This window comes from Puntigrus tetrazona, chromosome 4 (assembly GCF_018831695.1).
Source record: "Puntigrus tetrazona isolate hp1 chromosome 4, ASM1883169v1, whole genome shotgun sequence".
Taxonomy (NCBI): domain Eukaryota; kingdom Metazoa; phylum Chordata; class Actinopteri; order Cypriniformes; family Cyprinidae; genus Puntigrus; species Puntigrus tetrazona.
In genome coordinates this window covers 8,129,161-8,151,829 of record NC_056702.1, presented here as the reverse complement: position 1 = coordinate 8,151,829, position 22,669 = coordinate 8,129,161, and the positions used below count along the sequence as shown (strand labels likewise).

The window sequence follows — 22,669 nt, the reverse complement described above, 5'->3', positions numbered from 1 at the left end:
ATACTGTTGATCATTTTATACATTCCCTGGGGAATAAACCTGAATTAACCTTACATTTTAGAGAATGGTGCTGCAGTTAATAATAATAGTAATTTTTCCTAATATATTTATTTCTGTGTTCTATTCCATAAGTTTCCAGATTCAAAGCATTTACAGGGTACTTGAAAAAGCCATAATGTTGGGAAAAAGCTTTTTAGTGTCTCACATAGTTAAGATGGCAGGTCAGTTCCCACGCTACTTCTCAAAAAAGCCCACATAGTTCTGCTTGTAAAAGTGGGTAGCATGTCACCTTGAAACTCAGCCAGTAATTTCTTCTTGCTATTTCCAGGCCTACTGGAGAGTTTTCTAAACTTGAGGTGTCTGTTGACGTTTTATTTTGGAGTCGACATGCATGTCTGTGTTTATTTAGGTTTTCCATTTGTAAATACACATTTAGCAATATTATTATTATTATTATTAATATTATTAATAAAGCATTTCCTATTTTCCCCTTTTTTCTTGTAGGTCTCCTTGGGCTGATTGTGCGAGGTTTCATTCACAATGAAAGCAGCGCCACAGGCTGAGGGGAATGGCTTGTGAATTATCCCAGTCCTGCCACCTGCAGTCGGGCATCCTCCTCCTCCTGCTCTGAAGGACGTCAGTTGTTTATGGGAACTACTGGCATTGGTCTCCTGAGGATATAGCTCTCCTTTTGGGACGCCATTTTTCCTCCCTTGCTGAGACACGGTGTAGCCAGGAGACATGGCTAACAACTCATACAGCGGGGTGAAGAACTCTGTGGCTGAGCCCAATCATGATGGAGAGTTTGGCTGCTCACTTAAAGAGCTGCGCTCTCTCATGGAACTGCGAGGGGCTGAAGGATTACACAAAATCCAGGAATCTTATGGGGACGTTAATGGACTTTGCAACAGACTGAAAACATCACCAGTAGATGGTACATAATCATTGTCTTGCACTTGCTTTGCTTTGCAGAAACTGAAATGCAGTTCCAGGAGGTAAAGTGGAGGAAGCACTGACTCTTTGGGTGGTTTTGATCAGCATTGTTGCCTCACTCTAAACATATAGCTGTTAGCAGTAGCGAGCAGGTCAGTTACACTTGAATGGCTTTTTGCTGCATTTTAGCGCATCTGCAGTCTATTTGAAGGATCGCTGCTGCTGCTGTCCCGTTGTTGCTGCTCTGGCAACACATGGACAGTTTGTTGGTATCTTAGACAGTTGAGACATAGATCTGTTTTCATTACTAACTGGTTAGACCTCATAGAGAATATCCTAAAATATAGTCTTTGTTTGTTGCATGTGTATTTGACAATAGAAATAAAAGCCCTCAATGTCAGACACAACCCATACTATAGTCTTTGGAACTGTAGTTACTGCAGGGACGTTACAGCTTCTTTTTAGACACTTTCTCTTTGTCCATCTTTTTTTTTACTTGCACTGTATTGTCAATCTTTTTATTTGTCCCCAGGGCTGCAACTAATGACTGCTTAGATTTTTTTTTAATATATAAAAGAAAAATCACACACATGCACCCTATGAGCCATTTTAAGTATCATAACACCTGCTGTTAGCATACACTAAATTAACTTGAAATTTATAACATTTACCAATAAGAATATAACAGCATGCACATATTAAACAGCACAAGCAATCTGTCAGAGCACCTGACACTCCACATGCAGCCATATGCTAATAACTATTTTTGAACCATTTCATATCAAATCCTTCCATTCTCGGACAGCTTTGTTCATGAACTTTTTCCTCCCAGTCTAAAGTGGCATCATTGATATAGGTTCCTCAGTTTAAATGATAAATTCTTGTCATTGTTTGGTTTTTTTTATTATTGTTAGGTTGTTGCAGCCTTGTTTGTCCCTTTTGTGCTCTCCCACCATCTCTGTTTACTATTTCGCACTTTCTTTCGCTTTTTCATCTCAAGTGTGAGCAGGTATATAGTCTTTAGGGTAAGATAGGAAAGTGCAGAGTCAGTGTGCAGTCCACAGCTGCAGCTCCATTGGTTTATTACCTCTCTGTAGACATTAGGTTTAATCGCTGGCCTGACCTTGATTGAACTCTTGGGGGAAGGGATTTTCAGTTTGATCCCAGATTAAAACGGCACCATGTCCGTAGCAGTTCTCTACAGGCTTTTTGAGACGCAATTCTCTCGCGCGTGAACACGCAAGGGCTGCAGACCAATATTGCATTGTGCCTGCTGGAGGCTTTTGGCCAATGTTTCCATGAGAATACTTATCTATTTAACATACAGGCTTGATCAGCACTAATGTGTTTTTGGTACTGAAAGTCAAAAAGTAACACACATTCTTGATGGAAATCTCCTAAGGGACCTGACCTCTCCAGTATTAGTGTCTTGACCCTTAATTAGTTTTTCTTCTACACTGAAGAAAATATGAAAATGGATTCTTGCTGTAGGATGTTCTGTTTGGTTACTATTCCAAGTTTGTGATATTCTGGTAGACAAGACTCAGGCTGCTCTTTCACTCTCAATGTTCTGCTATTGCCCATTTTATAGTCGCTTAGAAGAGTAATTGCATTTGAGGTATCATTCATGCCTGTACCACAAAATATTTCTGTATGAGCAATAATAATAGGGACGATTACGTTAGCGCTAATGTTGCTCCTAAGTCTTAAACATGACACTTGGCATCATGAATAATATGTTTGGCAGAGCACCAAAATCAATCTTCCAGTCTTAATAATGAAGTAATTCAACATGTCTGCTATGTACGGTATGTTTGGATGCTTATATGTAGTGTCACCTGCCCTCACAAGGTCTGACTTTTATTAGCAGGCGATGAAATACTGAGTGATTGAAACCAAAGCTTACTGTGCAGTCTGCAATCCAGAGCTATACCTTTGTCCTGGTGTCAGTGGAAACTAGCGTCAGTGGAAATTTATATTTCGACTTCACAGCTCAAATAATGGGGTCACACTGATAGCATCGATATGACTCCTAAAAATGTGTGTATTGTTTCCTGAATAGACTGTCTGAAACCTGGCCCATGCTGTGCCCGAGCTTTGTATACCGTGCGAATTGTGCATTAGTCATAGAAGAATAGTCTAAGAATTTTCCCCCTAGATATTCTATTCAGTGGCCAGACTGATAGAGGGCCCTGTCGCTTAGCCATTCTCGCTACGCGGCACACGTCTAACTGAGATCGGAGCCCCACAGCGATCCGCCAGTTTAGCTGTGCCCTGTTCCCTCCGCTACACAATAGCATGCTGGCAGGCAGCCCTGCTGTTATGACACGTTTTACAGCTTAATCAGATCACTCAGCTTTGCCATAGGAAATTAAGCAGTCATTCAAGATTACAAGAGCTTTGACAATTGAAAAGGGATTTCTAATTAGTAAGTAGGCCATTTCTCAATTTTGTAGCAAAGCCACCGCTAATCTTTCTACTCTTTCGAATTTAACTAGTTACTTTTGGGTTCACGTTAAATCGTGCCATTCTTTTCATGTTTTCGTGGTGAAACTGTCTGGGTAAGTCTGTATTTACGCCGACCGGTTCCTCAAATCTATTGTTTGCATGTGTCCGCAATTTGCATGTGTGGACATGAGGGACGTCTACTGCAAATTAAATGCCACCGCTCAAGATTTGTTTTAACTGATGAGATTTTTAATTGAAAGAGCTACTAGTATACATGACCCAGACAGGTCCCTGAGGACAAACATTCCTAGGATGTTAAGAGTCAAAAAATGAGCGGCAAATACAGATTTACTAAATTGTCTTAAATCAGGTGGGAGGTGATGTTTGTAAGGTATACAACCAGCCACAAGCTTCTTCCAGTACTTGTACTACGTATGACCTGGGCTCTGACACATAAGTGTGTTAAAGGTGAAGTGTGAGTTTTCTAGTGCTTTTTTCTGCCTCAGTTTAATTTGTAGGTTGGTTTCTATGAAAATTGTGAACTTTGAGGCACAGAAGAGCACAACATCAGCTCAAACAATATTGGAAGTTTAAAACAGAATTCTGTAGAACAGTAGTTCTCAATGGCAGGACTAGAGGCACAGAAACTACACACTTCACTTTTAAGCATGGCTGCACCTGTCAGAAATATCCTTTTTTCCCCAAGCACTTAATACAGGTATTTATGAATGAGATCTTAGTAAAAAATTAAATATTGCAACTAAAATTTAACTAGCATGGAGCTAAGTATGTTTGTGAGATAGCAAATTAGCAGCAATGGCTTTGAGTATGTTGTTGTCTGTATATAGAATGAATGGATGAGCATAGTTATTTATTATTTAATGTTTTCTCTTGCCTTGTCTAGCCTGTTAAATATTTATCAGATGCTCTGTTAGTAATGTTCCCCATTGCTTTTATGGATTAACTCATTAGAGATTAGGGAAAATATATATATATTTTCCATAGAGGCCCCTTTTTTTAGTGACCTTTAAGGTCTCGGGTGAAAGTAGTATGATTTGGTCTCTTTTGAGAAACTGGGAGAAACCTTGGAGTCTTTGCAGAAACTGGCGCTAGCTAGTTTTAGGTTTACAACCTAAAGCACATTAGCACTTCCAGCCATCACAATGGTACTTCTGCTCTCAGTGGAGTAGCATGCAAATGAATAATTAGCTGTCTAAATGGCCATGTTTTGCTGGTCTTAGAAGGTCCTCTCCTTCTGCTGAGTTTAATCTTTCCCTCAGTGATGTTTCTGAGTAAGTGTGTGCATGATCTGGTGTGAAAGTGAAATTGAGATGTGTATTGCAGCATAAATGCATTTTTGACAGAGCCGTAAGACCTGACTCATCTGCTCCTTAGCTCACTCTCCAAGCAGGGACATGGAATGTAATCCTCAGCCTCAATTTCCACACTACACAAGCCTGGATTTAATGCACTGGCACTGAATCAGGAAGAACTTTTCTGCAGTTAGCTTCTACTCTTTCATCGAGAATTACCTTTTACATCAGTACAAGCAAACACAATTAGCATTTTGCTTGATTGGCTTTGCTTCCTTAGTCGGTTGAAATTGGTTGATTTTGACCTTATGACTGCAACACCTGAAGATTTGCCTAGTGCTCATTCAGGGTCTGTGTGCATGTCATTGCAGAAGCAATTTGGTGTAGTATTTACTTATGAGGTCACAACCTCAAAAAGTGCTGGTAGATCATAGAACTAGCAGCAAGAAGGTCATAAATTTGAGTTTTATGAATCAGTATGCTATCATTTAAATTTATGCATTTGGAAGATGCATTTATCCCAATCGACTTGCATTGCATTCCCTGGGTGTCAAACAACTGATATTGGATCTCCTAGTGTTCAGCTGTTTGAGGTACAGGAATGCCCATATGCATTGCCTTAAATGCAATGTGAGTAGCTTTGAAAAAAAATTATCCAGGCAAATCTTGCTGACATTGTAGTTGTCCAGACAAAAAGCTATTTTATTGTGTGCGGTCAAAAGCAGAGCAGAAATGTGCTTTTGAGACAGTGAGTGTTAATATGCAGTGAAACCTTCAGCTCAATGGGAGAGAGCAAGAGCCGAGCAGCTCTATGGCTTTGCTGAGTAATGTGGAGGATGTTGTCATGACAATGGGCTCTGCTGACCAGGCTGCTCTCTGGTCTGGCAGGCAAACCATCCTGTTCAGTCACAGATACACATTCATTCTGACGCCAAAACACTAGATGCATAAACGTGCATACATGCATGCTTTTTCGTCCACATGGCTCATTTACCACGTCTAGCCTGTTAACATGTGATGACTGTGTGAGTGAACTGAATAGACACACCATGACTACTTTGAATACCTTCTTTGAATATAGAGAGTTATTCAAATGGGCAAACCAGAGGACTGCTGTTAAACCAGTGCATTTGAATGATTCCTGAGAATGACCGCGTACAATGTACCAAACATTTGTTTTTGTCCTGTTATTTTTGGTGTTTCTTATTTGGCCTGGATTAAGTCAAAGTTTGCAAACCCAGGAAATTCTCATGATCTTGTGTCAAAATCCCACAAGCTGCTGTAGTGGCAGTATTAATGGATTAGCTGGGCTAATAGCTCCTAATCGATTAAATACAAAACCGTGTAAGCTGTAATTATACACAAATATATATATATATATATATATATATATATATATATATATATATATATATATATATATATATATAATATTTTAGTCTGGACATGGTTTAAATCATAGCTAGTTCTAGACACCTGTAGATACATGACTTTCGAGTGCAGTCAGTTATAGATAGAATAGAAATATAAAAATAATGATGAAATTTTTTTTTTTCAGCAAGGGCATAAAGGTATCAAAAATGAGAAGTAAATATTTGTTTTATGAAGCCTTTGGCGAGGAAGTGACCAAGCTGAAAAATCTTATCAAACCTAAATGTTTGAACGGTAATGAAAATGGATATAAATAATAAATAAACGTTATATCTGTATAGATAAATCCCTCATTTTATTCATACTGCTTCTCTGTGACCCTTTGATCTTATTCAGAAAGTCTTTATCTTTAAAAGCTACTGGTGTTGACCCACAGGTCTTTCCTTCCTCACTAATCCTGACTCATAGAAACTCATTAAGCATTGTCTGCTGCTATAAAAGAGCTGTGTTCAGTGTTTACTTAAATTATTAATTATTTTTTTCTTACTCTCTTCTTTCCAGGATTAAGTGGGCAGCCTGCAGATATTGAAAAAAGAAAAGTAGCATATGGACAGAACTTTATACCTCCGAAAAAGCCAAAAACCTTTCTTCAGTTAGTATGGGAAGCATTACAAGATGTAACATTGATTATTTTGGAAGTGGCAGCAATAGTTTCTTTAGGCCTTTCTTTTTATAAACCTCCGGATGCAGAAAATAGAAGTGAGTAACCTATTTTTTTTCCCTCTACTTTATTTATAGTTCATGATCTCAATTTCAGGTTGTTCTGAGCTGAGATTTATTTTGTGTGTGCATGTGTGTAGATTGCGGGGAGGCAGCGGGTGGAGTAGAAGATGAAGGAGAAGCTGAGGCCGGATGGATAGAAGGAGCAGCTATCCTCCTGTCTGTTATTTGCGTGGTGCTTGTGACGGCCTTCAATGACTGGAGCAAAGAGAAGCAGTTCCGTGGCTTACAGAGCCGCATTGAACAAGAGCAGAAGTTTACGGTGGTTCGGGGAGGGCAAGTCATTTCGATCCCTGTAGCCGAGATTGTCGTCGGGGACATTGCACAAATTGTATATGGTAAGCTGACATAAATTTGAAAAGAATTAATTTCATTCTTGAATGGAAAATCATGAGTATGAATGTAGAGTTTCAAAAATGTTACTGTTATCAATCTCAGTATCAATCTTGCATTTCACTAGTGTTGAGTAATCATTACCTTTTCCTGTATATTCACCTTGAAATAAATGAAACTGCTGACGGCAATAATGTACATTATTGTGATGGGATACAGGTGACCTCCTGCCTGCTGATGGCGTTCTCATCCAGGGCTACGACCTCAAAATTGATGAGAGCTCTTTAACTGGAGAGTCTGACCATGTGAAGAAATCAATGGAGAAAGATCCTATGCTGCTGTCAGGTGGGATTTGAAATTACAATCTACAGCAGCTGCAACAACAAAAATATTTGACTGCACAATCCTGTAGCATTTTCTCTGTGCCTGTCTCACCTCTACCCAAAAGTTTCAACTAAATGTCTAACTTGAGAGTTCAGATGTTAGCAATGTAGGACCTGCTCGTTCTCAGCGAGGCTATTGCACATCTTCAGCTAATCCCATTTTATGAAAGCCAGTTGATCCTCTGATAGAATGACATTGCTGTGTGCCATCCCAGAGGAGATGAGAGGGGATTTGTGAGCCTGAGTGGGCACTTCTCCAGCAGAGCCTGTGTTAGCAATGCTGAGTCTACCCCAGCAGAAAACCTCTCCCTGACATTTTTTTTTCATAGACCCCCATTTCATGCTTAAACAATTATCGAGAGCTGTATTAAAGGCCAGCAAATTTGGCTACTTTTTTTTTCCTGGACAACTAATTACGTGTCATAAACTGAGCTGCATGTGAATGTTTTAGATCCAGTTGTGAATATATTGGCATTGAGTTTCGTTTGGCCCTTATGCGCCTCGTCTTAGGTACTCATGTCATGGAGGGCTGTGGAAAAATGCTTGTCACTGCTGTCGGAGTCAATTCCCAAACTGGAATCATTTTCACGTTATTGGGGGCAGGAGAAGATGATGATGATGATGAGGAGAAGGAAAAGAAAAAGGAGAAGGAGAGAAAGAAAGAGAAGAAAAGTAAGTTGTCTGTATTATTCTGTCTTTTTAGTCTGCCTCTAGAAACTAAAATAGGCCAACCAGTGGCCTTTTCTGGCATGTCTGTAGCTACTGTGGCTGCAGAGAGATGAATAGGCTGCACGTGTGTGTGTGTGTGTGTGTGTGTGTGCGCCCCAGCATTCAAGAGTGCTTTTGTCAAACTTGCTTTTTTTGTTTTTTTAATTTAGAAGTATTTTTCTGTCTGGTAAAAAATGTCTGAAGCAATGACTCATAGAAAAATGTAACGATTTCTTGTGCGCTCCATTAACTAACTGCCATTTAATGCATTTCTGCAACCCGTGTCTCACGTGTCGGTCTCCAAATGAGTGCCTGCAGATACATGAATATTTCAGTACTTGCAGAGGTTGGGCCCCATGTTGCTGTTCAGTGACTGCACCTCATTGCAATTTTGTGCATTTGTGGTATAGCCACGGCAGTGGATTAAAAAAAAAAAAAAAAAAACTCAAGAGGTTGTGGCATATATCTGTTTGTAAATATTCAAGAGCCTTTCTCATTCTGCTAAATCAAAGAGAAGATTTGCATAATTGGAAATATGTTTAAATGTGCGCTGCACAACCGTCACTTGCATAATGGTGTCTAATTAATAAATTAGTGAGTGTTTGTTACATGGCTTATCCTTCTCTCTTTTTCTCCAGATAAAAAGCAGGATGGCTCTGTGGAGAACAGAAAGAAAGGTGAGTAACCCTATTGACTTAATGACATAATGAACACCATATTGGCTTAGAAGGGCAGCCTCTTACATGCTGCAGCCTGCATTAAAAACATCGCCTTAACCCATTAGTGCTATTGGATCTTCATTAAAGCTCCAACAATCCACAATAGTGTAAGCTGCAAAGTGTGCATGTGTGAAGCTTTGAAAAGTTAGCCTGGTTTTTGGAGTTTGATTATTACACTACATCCAAGATTTTTGCTTTAAATAAATAGCTTTCAGCTAGGATGCACTGTATTGATCAAACTGTATTGTAGTGACAAAATAGCATAAGAGAATGATTTAACGCATCATGTGACACAGAAGACTATACCAAATATATACCAAGATATACCAATACAGCAATTATTTACGTTTTAAAATGCATTAAAATTAAAAAGTTATTTTGAACTGTAATAATAAAAATTGAACTGAAATGCGTTATTCTACTATATTACTGTTTTGATCAACTACGTGGGTACTTTGTGAGTGTAAGAATCTGTTTAAAAACATTAACAATTCATACTGTACAGCTAAGGGCTGGGCGATAAATTGATTTTATTGATTAACTTAAATGTGTAGTTTACATCGACTTGTAGTTTTCTCTTTAACATCCATTGACTCTCCCCTTTGGGCTCCCGTATTTCTGTGTACAGAAAGAAAATGACGTGTACTAACTTCTTAAAGGGAATAAATACGAGATGGGAGGAAAATGTGTCAATACTTTCTCACAGTTTTATAATTGTGTAATCATATTATATACAAAATTGCAAGCATCAGGGAGTTGCTATTATGCCTGCCATTAAAACTGCTTTTGCCCGATCATTTTTTGGTTTCACTTTCGAGATTAGTGATTGCACATATTATTTATACTATAGAGCATTAGTACTTACCACACATTCTACAAGATTAGATGCTTGTCAGTCGTGCTCAGGATCTGCAAATCATTCATCATCGTTCTCAGTAAAATCTTATGAACTGTAATTTAACTGTAGTAGCGAACCTTTAGAAATTAAGTTTTCTGTGCCTTTCTGAATACAGACTCACTATACAGACAAAAAGTCATAATTGTATGTTTTATTCCATGTTACATTTTCACTATTTACAATGGCAGGGCCTGCCATCTTGTTGTTTTGGCTTGCTGTTTCTGATTGCACTTTAACCCCAAGGGGGAAATTTGGATTAAATCTCAGAAGGGAAAGTCAAAATAAAGTTAATACTTGTTTGGAACAATTTCTTTTACTTCTGTAGACTGATTTTTATTTATTTATTTATTTATTTATTTATTTATTTTGGCCATATCTACGGTCTATCGAACAGCTATGTTCAGATATACAAATATCTGCACCTGTCTTCCTGCAAACTTTTTTTTTTTTTTTTTAATCCAAAATCACCTGTCCAAGCAGGAAAGAGTCCACGGTCAGGCCGCCCTGTGTTCAGAAACCAACTCTAAAAAGCGTTCAGAAAGTGCTTGCTGTAAAAGTAGTGCACGCCTGTCTTGACTGAAGCCCCAGCTACAGATCGACCTGCCAGAAATGAGCTCTAATCCACCAGACTAGCATTACAGCTCTATGAGCGTGGCAACACGGCACAGTGCAATAGCAGTCCCACGTCATCCCTTACCCCCCACCGATTCAAACGCAGTCGCATTTGCCTTGCATCACACACCGGTTAAATCCTGCACGCAGGCCGTCTGCGTTATTCTACAGCAGTGATAGGCGGAGATACCCTGCTGCGTGCTTGTCTGTATGATTGCATGCATGCTGAGTTCTTTGTTTGTGTGATGTCACCTCACTGGCAGGCTGTACTTTCAGCATGCAGAGCAACGGCCTTGAGATCAGGATAAGTTGTGTGCACGTCGTCTTTTATAACCGATAGTGATAAGTGATAGACTGGACATCTGAGTGTGGCGAGGAGGTTTTACGTCTCCTAGGATACTTGGTCACATGGGTTTGCATGTGGCTCCTAAATGTGAGGGCGATCTTGAGCTGTTTACTCAAACTAATAAAACTATCATTCATTTATAATTACTGTTATAATTAATTTATCTGCTCACTTAATTATTTGTCACAAGAGGGGAACCACAATTTAATTAGAAAATGCTTCCTGTGTTGCAAGTGTGGAGGAAATCAGTCACCACTCAAATTCACAGTGTTCGTTTATTCTTTTTGTAGCTAAAGCCCAGGATGGTGCTGCAATGGAGATGCAACCTCTAAACAGTGATGAAGGGACTGAGGGCGAAGAGAAGAGAAAAGCCAACTTGCCAAAGAAAGAGAAATCCGTTTTGCAAGGGAAACTGACCAAATTAGCGGTCCAAATAGGAAAAGCGGGTAAGCATGAGATCGCCTATTGTGTTTAAAACTTGAAATAATTAACACTTCAGGAGGTAGAAGCATTTGAAATGTATATTTCTCTGGGAAAATTGGCCAAATATATATTGATGACTCCTCTTGCATTACACATTTGATTGTCCAAACAAATGCTCTCTAGAATGAGAATCCCGCCCATGGACCTTCTGCAACTAGCAGAGGGTTCATGACCGTGACATAGCTGAAGTCTGTTAGCGATTTCAAAGAGGATGTCTTGCCAAACGTCTGGTTTCAATAGGAAATATCTCAACACAGGACAGAAAACTGCATTTGTCAAGCAACTTTGCTTTCTGAACATAACAGGCAATTTCACAGCGGTAATGGTTTTTGCTTTGACCTCAGATTTGCGAAGCATGGGTTTTAGAGGTCTTTATGTGTTCCTGTGCAGGTCTGGTGATGTCAGCCATCACAGTGATCATCTTGGTGGTGCTGTTCGTGGTGGACACTTTCTGGGTGCAGGGACTTCCTTGGGAAAAAGAGTGTACTCCCATTTACATCCAGTTCTTTGTCAAGTTCTTTATCATCGGTGTGACCGTACTGGTGGTGGCCGTCCCTGAGGGTCTTCCGCTAGCAGTTACCATCTCACTGGCTTACTCTGTCAAAGTATGACCCTGCATCTTCTGTTTAAATGTTCATGGTCTGTATCGACCATCTTGTGATATTAGCCCTCTGTCTAGACCTTGTTAATCAATACAGTACACGTTGATCAAATAATCGTATGAATTGCCATGTCTTTTTGCATCTATTAACTGCTGTTATAGTAATATTACTTCTCTGGATGTCTGCCATTTAATTGGGGATTAGTGGACTTTGATGTTTAATCTTGCGCTCAATCTGTTTATTGTTGATCTGTCTGTGTATCACCTCCCTCACTCATTCCATCTAAAAAATTTTTTATTGTTTTGCTTTGCAGAAAATGATGAAAGACAATAATTTAGTGAGGCATCTTGATGCCTGTGAAACCATGGGCAATGCCACAGCCATCTGTTCGGATAAAACGGGGACTTTGACTATGAACCGGATGACAGTTGTTCAGGTTTTTATTGCTGACAAGCACTACAGAAAAGTTCCTGAACCTGATGTCATTCCTACCAACACCATGAGTCTGCTCATACTGGGCATCAGTGTCAACTGTGCTTACACCACCAAAATCATGGTGAGTCCTTAGACAAGCATAATACCCATATTTTTTAAAAGTACATTTATTTAAAAGAAAGTCTTTTTATTGAGCATTTTTAACTACACGGGTAAATCTCAACAGTGTTGTTATTCTTAACTAAATCTTTTAATATTGTTTGGTAAATTAATTGAAGCTAAAAAATGAAATGGTAACAAAATAATACTTGAATCTCACAAAATTTATGTAAACAACACAGCTAAAGCTCTGTTTATTTTGAGTCAGACATGACCGAAGTTAAATAACAGCAGACCATACTACTAAGTACTGTACAACACCTCAAGGTATTTTAATGCATATGTTATTGTTTTTATGTGTTGAGGGTTTTTTTTTTTTTGTTTATCATCTTTTTCAGTCCCCTGAGAAAGAGGGAGGCCTGAATCGTCAGGTGGGCAACAAAACTGAATGTGCCTTGCTGGGCTTTGCCTTGGACTTGAAAAAAGACTATCAAGCAATCCGCAACGAAATCCCTGAAGAGAAGCTTTACAAAGTCTACACCTTCAACTCCGTCAGGAAATCCATGAGCACCGTGCTAAAGAATGAAGACGGAAGCTACAGAATGTTCAGCAAAGGGGCCTCTGAGATTCTGCTGAAGAAGTATGCCATTCTAAATCATAAATGTTTGGTCATTAGTAATGCCTGACAAAAGATCAAGTCTTAGCATCTTCTAGGATAAGTATTCTAGTGCTTTCCTTAAAGAAGCATGTGAGAGGTGTGTCAGCAAACTTGATTGGCAGATCAAATGCTTCACCTCCCCCTCCAAAGCCCAGAGGCTGTGTTACTGATAAATTTCCCCAGAGAAATTACTTGGATGGCTCAGTTGCTGTGAGCTGTTGGATATCTGCAATATCTTACCTGCTCTCTCCTCACCCAGGTGTTATAAAATCCTGACAGCGACAGGCGAGGCAAAGGTTTTTCGGCCCAGGGACAGAGATGACATGGTGAAGAGAGTGATTGAACCAATGGCCTCCGAGGGCTTGAGGACCATCTGCCTGGCTTACAGGGACTTTCCTGCCTCTGATGGTGAACCGGACTGGGAAAACGAGACCGATATCCTGACCAGGCTCACCTGTGTGTGTATCGTGGGTATTGAAGACCCAGTGAGACCAGAGGTACAAGCCTTAGCTATTTAAAAGGAATTATTGTAACTTAGAAGTACGTGAAACTACATTCTTTAGCAAGAGAGACTCTATTGCTCTAGCATGTAATGTCAGATAATAAGCTCTCTGTCACGCTCCCTTATTCTTTCCTGCTTAGGTCCCTGATGCCATTAGAAAGTGCCAGCGTGCTGGAATCACAGTGCGCATGGTCACCGGGGACAATCTTAACACTGCCCGTGCTATAGCAACTAAATGTGGCATCCTGCAGCTAGGAGATGACTTTCTTTGCTTGGAGGGCAAAGAGTTCAACCGCCGGATCCGTAATGAAAAGGGAGAGGTGAGAAGCACAGTTTATTAGCAGCGAGACTCACAGAAACTCACAAGCTCACAATATAATACATTTTTATTTCTAGATTGAACAAGAGCGGATTGACAAAATATGGCCTAAACTCCGGGTGCTGGCAAGATCTTCACCAACAGACAAGCATACACTAGTCAAAGGTGCTTATAGACTCCTTATAGACTTGTCCAGCATGAAAAAAGTAGTATAATTCTGCTCTGTAAGGACATGCTGTTAGTCCTGACACATGTCTTTTCCTTTAGGTATAATTGATAGCACCGTTGTGGAGCAGAGGCAGGTTGTGGCGGTAACAGGAGACGGCACCAATGATGGCCCTGCCTTAAAAAAGGCTGATGTTGGGTTTGCCATGGTATGTGGGTCTGCCCGACGTAGCTACAGCAAAAAAAAATATATTCCTCCAAGGATTCTGTGCGCTAGATTTAGTTTTGAATGGCTTTTATATAGTGTGTTTCTTATTCTCAGGGCATTGCCGGCACAGACGTGGCTAAAGAAGCCTCCGATATCATTCTCACTGACGACAACTTCAGCAGCATTGTCAAGGCCGTCATGTGGGGGCGGAACGTGTATGACAGCATTTCTAAATTCCTCCAGTTCCAGCTCACCGTCAATGTAGTGGCTGTGATCGTGGCCTTCACTGGAGCTTGCATCACACAGGTATCACTATAAAAAGCTCTCCTCTGCCATGCGGTAAAATGACAGAGTTGCGGCTGACGAAGCTCTTAAGCTAAACAGTACAGCCCTACGTGAAGGATTGTGTGTTAACAGATGCACCATGGTGGCTGATGGAAGCAGCTGATTGCTACCCATCCTGTGTGAAGTGATTGGAAATTGTTAGTCTGAGGCGGGAAGACTTACAGGCAGTCAGCATGGGGTCTGGCACTGCTGTCCCCAGGCAAAGCACCAGTCCGAAATGTGCCAGCTCTCCTCTGTTAAATGGAATGATAGTCAGAGTGATTGCAGTTGAGGTCCTATATTATTGCATAATGAATGAGAGGATTACATTTGCGCTTTGCATTGATGTCAGTAGCCAAGGCTGGAGGTGGACTCAAGCCTCAGGTGTTGTGCTTGTTTTTTTTTTGTAAATTTCCCTGAAAATTGCTCATGAGCAGGCAGACTCCGTATCAGACCCCACCAAAATTTCAGCACCTGCCATTTACAGCTATCTTTATTAACTGTTGTCTAATCTGACCATTTTTTTACCTCAGTATTTGTAACATTAAATGCAGAATTCTAGAGAAATTGCAAAAAAACAGATTCAGTCCTCTTGCAAATGCACAGCTGAGAGGGTATTTTTGAATGTTATGAAGGTGGCAGCAGCGAATGAGGTCAGAACGGTCACCTCCTGTTCTCTCTCACTCTCACAGGACTCTCCTTTGAAAGCTGTACAGATGTTATGGGTAAATCTGATTATGGACACATTTGCCTCTTTGGCCTTGGCCACTGAACCCCCCACTGAATCACTTTTGCTGAGGAAGCCTTACGGCCGCAATAAACCCCTCATCTCCCGGACAATGATGAAGAACATATTGGGTCACGCGGTCTACCAGCTCACCATCATCTTTACTTTACTTTTTGCTGGTAAGAACTAACAGCACGTGATTGAGCATGTGAATAGCATAAAACAAACGTCCGCTACAATGTTTTGCTTTCTGCTCATTTCTCAGGTGAAAAGTTGTTCGACATCGACAGTGGACGTAACGCCCCTCTTCACGCACCTCCCTCTGAGCACTACACCATAGTCTTCAACACCTTTGTATTGATGCAGTTGTTCAATGAAATCAACGCACGAAAGATCCATGGAGAACGCAATGTTTTTGAGGGCATTTTTAACAACATGATCTTCTGTACCATCGTCTTTGGGACTTTTATTATTCAGGTATGTAGTGAGTCCTACAAATTGCTGTATAAATGTCCATAATCAACATATACTGGTGTCACAAACTTTTTATTTATTTCTTTCTTTCTTCCCACTTCAGATTGTGATAGTGCAATTCGGAGGAAAGCCATTCAGCTGTGTGGGGCTGAGCGTTGAGCATTGGCTATGGTGCACTTTCTTGGGTTTTGGGGGTCTACTATGGGGACAGGTAAGCTTCATCCAACTTTTCCTCCCTATGTTATACAAAGCAGCTTCTTGCCATCAAAACGCCAATCCAAAGTCCTCAATAGTAATAGAGCAGTGCCCCCTAAAGGCAATGAAGTGAATTACTTAGCAGTGAAGCGCGTTTTTGTTTTCTGTATGAAATACCCATTTGATATACATCTTCACCCTCATTCAGGTCATCTCAACCATCCCAACGAGTCGGCTGAAGTTCCTGAAGACTGCTGGTCATGGAACGCAGAAGGAGGAAATACCAGATGAAGAGTTGGAGGAGCTTGAGGACCTGGATGAAATCGATCATGCTGAGCGCGAGCTCCGCAGGGGGCAGATCCTCTGGTTCAGAGGTCTGAACCGCATTCAGACTCAGGTAACCTCTTGAAAACCGCACAACTCTGCAGCGCAAGCTCAGGAACCCAAACACCCCGTCTTGCTTAATCAATTTTGATTTTCATTTTCCTTTCTCTGATTATGGTTTGAGTTAGTACTCCTTCCAATCGATCCGCCACTTATGGTGACCTTATACTGGTGGAGGAGGGTTTATTAATGCAGTTTGTCAGTGCAATAAGCCGATCAATGCTAAAGGCAAATGTCAGGTCAGGTTCTTTTAATTCAGTGCCTTTTTTTCTCTCTCTTAGCTGATCTCTGTCCCTGTCTTCTTTTATATGGGTGCCCTTCTTTCTCTATCCCTCTTCTTCTCACTTCTTCCTCTCGCTCTCTGTCTTTCTCTTTCCTGTTCGTTCTCTGGGCCTATCACACTCTCTGATTCCTTCCAGATGGATGTTGTGAGTGCGTTCCAGAGCGGAATTTCCTTTCAGGCGGCCGTCAGGCGCCAGCCCTCCAGCACCAGCCAACAGCACGATGTAACCAATGTTTCTAGCCCTACACATGTAGCCTTATCTCCTGCTACTGCCTTCAACACCGCTTCTGCCACTGTCGGGTGTGAGTGCGTGTTTATTAGTGCATGACAATTAACATTTCCTCCTCTCGCCTAACGGTCTTCATTCTTCTCCTAATGTCCTTCTCTCTCTTTCTCTCGCACTCTTGTTCGAAATGAAATGTATCTTGAAACATCTTCCACATCGCTTCTCAATGTTAACGGCTGTGTATCTTAAGTGTTAAGGTTGAGGTTTCTGTGTCTGTGTTTGATGGCTTTGGCTGGGTTCTCACCAACGAAGAGTCGTTGTCTAATCCCGTCTGGTGTGTCTGCAGCCCTGCGCGTGCTCGCCAGGCTCCTAGTCTACTGCCAGTAAATTTTTTGAGTATACGCCCATGGTCACACTGATAACCCAACCAATCGCATCAAATTGGTCTTCTGAATGGGTTTTTGGGACATTTTTAAAGCGGCGTTCTGGTAAGTATCTGTAGCATCAAACAAAATTATTAACCAGATGTTGTACAGTAGTTTATTCAAAAATGAACTTCCTCTCCTCTTCCTGTGGTTCGTCACATCTCCTGTGGCGTCAGTTCACTCATTCTGCGACATTGGCGTTACTGTCTGTACTCAACACGGTTCCCTCTTTTTCACGCTGTCTCATGTTCTATTCGGTGACAGTTTTATCATCCTCTCTCTCTTTGTCTGTCCTTATTGATGTAACTTTGTTATTTTACAGGGAAGGTCTGCGACTGGATGAAAAGCTGGTGGAATCATGTCGTTTTTGTTTGTCTTTCAGCTAGATTTTCTAACCACATAAATATTTCCATCTTTCATCAGGTCCTGGCTGTTCACAAACCCTTTTTTATCTGTTCAGGGCACTTTGTATTCTGTGTGAAACTGTCTCTTGTTGTAGTCTTTCTAATGAAAAGCACTTTGGGAAATGGGGTACGACACTGACTGCCGCATATTCCTTCTTAGATTCTGTGAAATGTGTCATGGGCTATACTCAAAGGTTTACCTCTGTTGAAACACAAGGTAGTGCTGCTCTGCATGGGTCCAGTCTCTAGACTGTTTGTGAATTTACTTGTGCTGGTTAGCTTAAACTTGCTTGGCTGCTTTAAAGTTTTGCGTCTCGACTTCACAACATAATCAGTGATCGATCCCTCCCCTCCAATACAAGCATGCCCGACAATATTAACCTCATGTGTTGAGCTGTGTCCTCTGGGGTTACCTTGGCCTCTCTCTCTCTTCCTGTCTCTTCTGTTCTCTCTCTGTCTCCCTCTCTCTCATTTGCATTTTGAAAATTGGCTTTAAGTGATTTACAACTGACAAGATGCCCAAGTTCTTTCCAGTTTATTTCTCAATCCTGAGAAAAGAGGATATTCTGTCCCTCGGTCAGAGGATAAGCTCACCGTAACACAAGCATAAGGTTTTCAAGAGTTTGTCAATTTTTTTATTCTCTATCTCTTAGTTGCACGACATCTGACCTCTCACACACACTCTCTCTCTCTCAAATGGTTTTGGTGCGCTAACCTCACTGCTCTCCACTCATCAATTAAAACCAGCCCATTTGGCTTTTGGTTGAACCTGTACTTATAATTAAAAAAAGTGATGTTTCACTTTGTATGCCTGTCGTGGACGTGTGTGCAAACGAGTGGTTGATCTCTGTGAGAGGCGAGGCTGACTCTGCATCCCGTTCTCCCACAGATCCGAGTGGTGAATGCATTCCGCAGCTCGCTGTCGCCCTATGAGGGCCTGGAGAAGCCGGAGTCTCGCACCTCCATCCACAACTTCATGACCCATCCGGAGTTCCGAATAGAGGACTCTGAACCCCACATCCCCCTCATCGACGACACGGATGCAGAGGACGACGCCCCCACTAAGAGAAACGCCACACCCACGCCGCCTCCTCCATCCTCACCCAATCAGAACAATAACGCCGTGGACAGCGGCATCCACCTCTTCCTGGATCCCAGCAAGCCAGCTACACCCTCAGCTCCTGGTAGCCCCATGCACAGCCTAGAGACGTCCCTTTGATCGGCTCCGCCCCTCGGCATGACACAACACCTGCTTGTCTCCAAAGAGACTAAAGCCTGGAGAACTCATTGGATGAGAGGGGCGGAGCCAAGGAGCTCTCGGGAGCTTAGCTCTTAGCTTTTGCTTCTCTTTATCTGGATGGTGTTGTACATTTGTTCTTTTTGCCCTTTGCTTATTCAAACACTGATTTCTGCATCATTTGGCTGTTAATATTTTGAATTATTATTTATGTTTTGTTTTTGTTTTTCATTTTTTGGAAGACACAGGTCTGTTTACAAAGTTTGTAGATACTTTTTTTTCTTCTGTTCGTTGGTGGAAGAGCTTCCTGATGCAGAGAAATGGGGACAAATGAAATAAGAGAAATATTTCAGATACTGCTGTATTTTCAGGAAAAAAAAGGGTGTTTCTATGGAAACCGAACTATTTTTGCCTGCAAGTTTTATTTGTTATATATTTGTAGATACATAGAACCTTCAAGCCAAATAGATAACACTAAGGCTTGTATAGCAGTGAGCAGAGGTATTGAGGTCCATGGGAGGTTTTTTTTGTTTGTTTTGTTTTTTTTTGTTTCATTGAATGGGCGAGGAGAGGGAGCCGTAGACGAGGATCTCTGTCCATAAATCTCCTCTCATACTTACTACTTCACCCCTTAAAGTCATGGTTGGTTTTATTTTTAAGTTCCGAGTTTCATGTCTCATTCTCATTTGGAAGTTAAGGAGTATCTGAAATGGCTGGAGCTGGAGTCTTCACGCTTTAAAAGGTGTGATGTTTTTTTTTTGTTTTTTTTGAAGTGGAGGTCCAGGTCGCCTTTAAAGAATGAATGCATCTGTTATTTAACTGTTTGAAATGGTCCACAGTCAGTTCATTGACATCAAGACATTAAGTTCCTGCCAATGTATCATAAGTTTGTTTACTCAGGCTGAAAAAAAACAAACCAACTAGCAGACTGAATTGAAAAGGATGCAATGATTAAAGAGTAAAGCATTTTAACTTAAGATTGTCTTTTAGGTAGTAAATTGCTGTCTCAGTTAAAAGGAAAAATAAAAGGAGGAAAATGAGTAAATTGTTTTCAAAATTTGTTTCATGTTTTTTTGTTTTTTGTTTTTTTGAAAAAAAAAATCCTCAAGTGTTTTGTTTGTTGATCATATGAAAAATGATAGTTTGTATTATATATTTTCCTTCATATTCCATAAAAATTGCTGTCCGTTAAAAAAAATATTGCTGCAATTGTTTTTAGAATATATTTAAGACCTGAAATACTGGAAACGCAAAGGAATCAACATGAAGAATTTTAAAGACAACGTGTGTAACACTGGTATCGCAGCACAGGGTTCTTTATTTCAGATTCCCAAGGAAAGTTTTGATACAGACCATATAAATTGTATTTTTATGCGGAAATGACAACATCTCAACCTGCTGAACCAGACCTACAGGGATTTTACATAAATTATATTCATGGGGGGGCGGGCACTCTTTAAACAAGGGTCGTGATTGGTTCTCCAAGTAATATATTACTCAGGGTGGCTTATAGCATGAAACTTATGGTCAAAATTCTAACATGTTTTGTGTTTTTTGTAATATTTAGGACTAGATTTTTTTTTTTAATTATTATTTTGGCAGCAGGGTTCCAGTTCAGACTTGCTTCTCTCCACTCGTTGGTTCATTAAGGGTGTGACAAAGGAGAAGAAAGGAAGAAAAACAGGAGAAAGGGATTTGCATTTTTTCAGTCATCGCAACTGCACATTTTTTTTTTTCTTTTTTTGGATAAGTTATTTCGTTTTTCATGTTTATTAAATAAAAAAAACTGCTTAAGTTTGCGATTTAGAGCAGATATATTAAAAGAATACATAACTTTTTTTCTATAGCGTCTTCCTATAATGGGAATGAATGTTTATCCATCTGTTTTAAGGTTTTTTTTTTTATCTTAAAGTTTGGAAATAAAAGAACATGTCTGTTTATCTTGCGCAATGTAAATGGATATCGTGATTTAACTTACATTTTAAACTTGTCGAGTATCGTGTATGGTTTTTAAGAATAAAAAATTGATATTTAGCGTAACCCGAGGGCCATGTTTTCCTTCATGTTCGGTGCATTTTAGATTTGAATAATACATGCAACATTTTTCTTATACAGAAGCATACCAAAAATAGCCCATGCAGCTATTTCACCTTTTTAAAAAAAGAATTCTGTGATGATCAAATCAAACTCCATATGCATAATTCATATTGCAGACCAAAGCAATAAACATTTCGCAGGTTTAACCTTTTATATGTAAAGACAAATGTCATATGAAGAACATGCAGACACTTGTAAAAATAGAAACTGCATTCAGTAACGATGCAATCTATATTTATTTACAGTATATGCTATTTATTTTAGATAATGTAGATTTACTTGCATTGTAAATATAGTGACTTCAAAAAAGAAGAGTAAAAAAATGGATGGCAATCTTCACATTTACAAGAATACAAGGCATTGGTAACAAATGATCCCGTCACTTTATTACTGTGCGTCTGATTTGTTTGTGTATGGCTGGAATAAGTGCTGTTGAGTTACATGATTGTGTCAGGGAGCTGTCATCTGCAGGGCTTGTAATTAAAACAGTCTGCACGTGTTGTCAAGGTGTCAGAATGAAGCTGAAGCCCGATCGCTCCGCCTAGTGGAGCCTATGGGGAAATGCATTCCGTTTCACTTCATATATTAGTGCCAAACGGAAAATGAAAAACCGCTATTTTCTAGGACCATATGGTTACGAGCTATACACTCATTCCGGCGTAATAATCAAGTACCATTGCTGCAGTACTATGGGTGATATTAAGAAGCGCTGAAAATACTAAAACTTCATGAAATGACAAACTGAAGGTGCAGCTGTTGTTGGCAACGTTTTAGGTAAAGGCACATGGATTACACCATATCAGCGTGTGTCAATAAGCTCCCTCCTGTGAATATAATGTGCATTAAAACCATGCGAGAATTATTTTTTTTCCTCCATGTTCCAGGTGAGCTGCTTCCCAGAGTTTAGCCCCAACCTTAATTAAAAACACCTGCAGCATATAAAAGCGTTGATTACTGATTTATAACATGCTCATGAAGAACGTAAAGAACGTAAACAATGTTTGTGATAAACCGTCGTACAAAATGCCGCTGCCTTCGCGCGTGCGTGATTATTAGTTAGTTTCCAAACTTTGGCGTTTGAAAGGAAGAGCGCCATCATCTAAATAAAGACTAGCAGCATTCAAACGCAGCGAAGCCCCGCTTTGATGTCAGCAGGTTAATAAACAAACACTAACTCGATTAACGACTTAAAAAAAAAAAAACTAGCGCTGCATCGCTAAGCACTTTACGCACAAAGCTACTCACAGGTGAGTCGATTCCTTCTCTTCTTCACGGCGCGTGTCGGTTGTTTTTGCCGTCGGGATGAAACGTGTGGTTACATTGCGAGTCTGTCGCTAAGCCGTCATCTGCAGAAAGTGTACTTTTATGAAGACAAAAAGTTAGAAATGTATCGCTGCTACTGTCTTTAGAAAGGTGTTGGTGTGAACGTGAAGGCTGCCTGCGCCGCCTAGTGGAGCGGAGGAGAAACCGCAGCGTGCCGACGGACAGAAAGCAGCTCGAAGGTGGGTTCCTCGCTCGTACCTTACTCCGACTAATTAAAACTTTAAACAAAAAAAAAAGAAATCCCTGTTTGTTGTA

General features: G+C 40.4%; 1 protein-coding gene and 1 long non-coding RNA gene across 7 annotated transcripts in view; one reads left to right on the top strand and one right to left on the bottom strand.

The window, feature by feature from the left end:
• Window positions 1-20,034, top strand: part of atp2b1a (ATPase plasma membrane Ca2+ transporting 1a) — a 26,574-nt gene extending 6,540 nt beyond the window's left edge. For 4 of the 6 annotated variants that reach the window (XM_043236783.1, XM_043236784.1, XM_043236786.1 and 1 more), the window contains exons 2-22: window positions 505-934; window positions 6,627-6,824; window positions 6,926-7,183; window positions 7,398-7,523; window positions 8,072-8,233; window positions 8,908-8,946; window positions 11,135-11,290; window positions 11,718-11,932; window positions 12,243-12,485; window positions 12,862-13,103; window positions 13,381-13,618; window positions 13,764-13,943; window positions 14,020-14,107; window positions 14,210-14,316; window positions 14,430-14,621; window positions 15,332-15,545; window positions 15,632-15,843; window positions 15,944-16,051; window positions 16,244-16,432; window positions 16,839-16,925; window positions 18,647-20,034. In XM_043236783.1, the coding sequence (XP_043092718.1) occupies window positions 742-934; window positions 6,627-6,824; window positions 6,926-7,183; window positions 7,398-7,523; window positions 8,072-8,233; window positions 8,908-8,946; window positions 11,135-11,290; window positions 11,718-11,932; window positions 12,243-12,485; window positions 12,862-13,103; window positions 13,381-13,618; window positions 13,764-13,943; window positions 14,020-14,107; window positions 14,210-14,316; window positions 14,430-14,621; window positions 15,332-15,545; window positions 15,632-15,843; window positions 15,944-16,051; window positions 16,244-16,432; window positions 16,839-16,925; window positions 18,647-18,976 (3,777 nt within the window). In that variant the 5' untranslated portion in view covers window positions 505-741 and the 3' untranslated portion in view covers window positions 18,977-20,034. Of the gene's footprint in view, window positions 1-504; window positions 935-6,626; window positions 6,825-6,925; window positions 7,184-7,397; window positions 7,524-8,071; window positions 8,234-8,907; window positions 8,947-11,134; window positions 11,291-11,717; window positions 11,933-12,242; window positions 12,486-12,861; window positions 13,104-13,380; window positions 13,619-13,763; window positions 13,944-14,019; window positions 14,108-14,209; window positions 14,317-14,429; window positions 14,622-15,331; window positions 15,546-15,631; window positions 15,844-15,943; window positions 16,052-16,243; window positions 16,433-16,838; window positions 17,003-18,646 lie in introns of all 6 variants that reach the window. The other 2 variants (XM_043236788.1, XM_043236787.1) reach the window with 2 other exon arrangements.
• Window positions 19,502-22,669, bottom strand: LOC122342736. The gene is made up of 2 exons (XR_006250640.1): window positions 22,337-22,669; window positions 19,502-22,020 (listed from the first exon to the last, which is right to left on the bottom strand). It is a non-coding gene; the product is annotated as an uncharacterized LOC122342736 (long non-coding RNA).